This window comes from Chrysochloris asiatica, unplaced genomic scaffold (genome assembly GCF_000296735.1).
Source record: "Chrysochloris asiatica unplaced genomic scaffold, ChrAsi1.0 scaffold00096, whole genome shotgun sequence".
Lineage (NCBI taxonomy): Eukaryota > Metazoa > Chordata > Mammalia > Afrosoricida > Chrysochloridae > Chrysochloris > Chrysochloris asiatica.
In genome coordinates this window covers 5862583-5864494 of record NW_006408614.1, presented here as the reverse complement: position 1 = coordinate 5864494, position 1912 = coordinate 5862583, and the positions used below count along the sequence as shown (strand labels likewise).

At 42.5% G+C, this 1912-nt stretch overlaps 1 protein-coding gene across 1 annotated transcript in view; it reads right to left on the bottom strand.

Annotated features, from left to right (window-relative positions):
* SPP2 (secreted phosphoprotein 2, 24kDa) overlaps positions 1–409 on the bottom strand; it is a 15087-nt gene extending 14678 nt beyond the window's left edge. The window contains exons 1-2 of the mRNA XM_006866814.1: positions 340–409; positions 114–238 (exon numbers count right to left, since the gene is read on the bottom strand). Coding sequence (XP_006866876.1) covers positions 114–238; positions 340–403 — 189 coding nt within the window. The 5' untranslated portion in view covers positions 404–409. The remainder of the gene's footprint in view (positions 1–113; positions 239–339) is intronic.
* Between the last annotated feature and the right edge of the window lie 1503 nt (positions 410–1912).

The following is a 1912-nucleotide window of genomic DNA, read 5'->3' as shown; positions in this document are numbered from 1 at the left end:
TTGTCTTTTTAAACTGAACATTTTAAATGTCTCCAACAAAGTGACAATATTAAAAAATAAATAAATATCATCAGAAGGCGGTAAAGAGGATACGATTGCATTTCTACACTTACCTTTTTGACTGTGCTTCTGAATGCCCGAAACAGGTAGGGACTCAGGGCCTGTGAATTCACTTTTGCCACAGATGCATCAAGGGCTTCCTTCAAGGAGGACGGGTCATAGTCATATACTGGGAACCCTGGACACAAAGCCCACGGGGCCTCAGTGACACAGAGACACATGGCCAGGAAGGCTTCAGGTCATTAAATGAAGAGGTGGCCCCACCACTGAGACTCTTACCTGAGCAGGACCAGGTGTCTGTGCCAAGAACAAGCACAATCAATAGCTTCATCACCTTCTCCATTCTGGGAAGAATCAATTTCATGCCGAGTAGGGGGTCCAGCTCTTTCAATCTCCCTCTGGGCGTTGGGGGTGACAAGTCCCCCTGAGAGCAGTTGTCTTTATCAAATGTGACCAAACTGTTCTTAGGTCTGCAGCAGTTTGTAACTTCATCAGAAATCATTGATCCTGGGGTCAATATTTGCTGTCTGACTTTTCCTGTGGAAAGGTTCCAGTTTGAGGCTACTTTTGAAGTTTAGATTTCAACATGTGGCATTAGCTTACAGGCAAAGGTACCAGGAAGTTTGGAGGACGCCATGTGCATTGTTTATTTCTCTTTACTTTAATTTCAGTCTTTTGTTCATCAAAATGATTAATTTGAAATTGTGGCCTGTTTAGTGTCCTCTCCTGACGCTGAAGGTCTTGCAGTTGACCTTTTATGAAAATACATTGCAAGATAATTGTGCCATTATTCCAAGACCTTGTTGGAAGTTTCTCTAAAGAAGAGAATTTAAGATACACGTTTTACACGTTTCAAGCAAGTACAAAGGTCATTAAAAACTGGCACAGCATCTACATGGCCACCCTTCCCTGCAAATGGACATTGTCGTAGCTCACCTGGACAGTAAGTAATAAGGTATTTACATATGGATGGTTCTCATGCACTGTAAGATCCCTAGTAGTTTGTGAATCACTGAAAATGACAGAATGACACTGAAATCTTAACCAACCAAGGAAAAAATGGATAACTTGGACTTCACTCAAATTATAAACATTTGTGCATCAAAGGCTTTTATCACCAATGTGAAGAGACAATCTAAAGGGTGGGAGGAGATGTTTGAGAACCATATGTTACAGCCACGATGTAAGTGAGTTGTTTATTTTTCTGATCTATGGTACATTTAGGACTCCTGGTGTGGCGCTCTAGGATCAGCTCTGGACAGCAAACCACAAAGTCGGCAGTTCAAACCCCAACAGCTTCTCCTTGGAAACCTTCTGCAGGGTCACTGTGAGTGAGAACAGACTCGATGACACTTAACAACAACAACAACAACATGGTATATTTTGGAGTGTGCTGGCTCTGTAGGATACGCAGTGGACCGTGAACCTCAAGGTCAACGGTTCAAGCCCACCAGTTGCTTCACAGGAGAAAGATGAGGGTTTCTACTCCTGCAATAACTTGCAGCATCGGAAATCCTATACAAGATTGTTAGGAGTAGGAATCGACTCAAGGGCAGTTAATAATAACATGGTGTATTAGGTGTTGAGGTGGAAACCTGAACTAGGGAAAGGAGCTGATTTTGGAGACAGAAGGAAGACCTGTGCTTACGGACACTGGTGTAGACAGTGTTTGCTCCTTTAAAACATCGTTATGCTTTCTTCAGGCAAAAAAAAAAAAAAAAAAAGGCCCCAGCAAGACATTTTATTTTAAGCCAACAGTTTTCCTTGCTTGTATCTCCTCCCTTCCCCACCCCACTCCTCAAATCAGGAACCTGGGAAGAAGCAGTCCAAAACTAGACTTAAAGATGTGTAA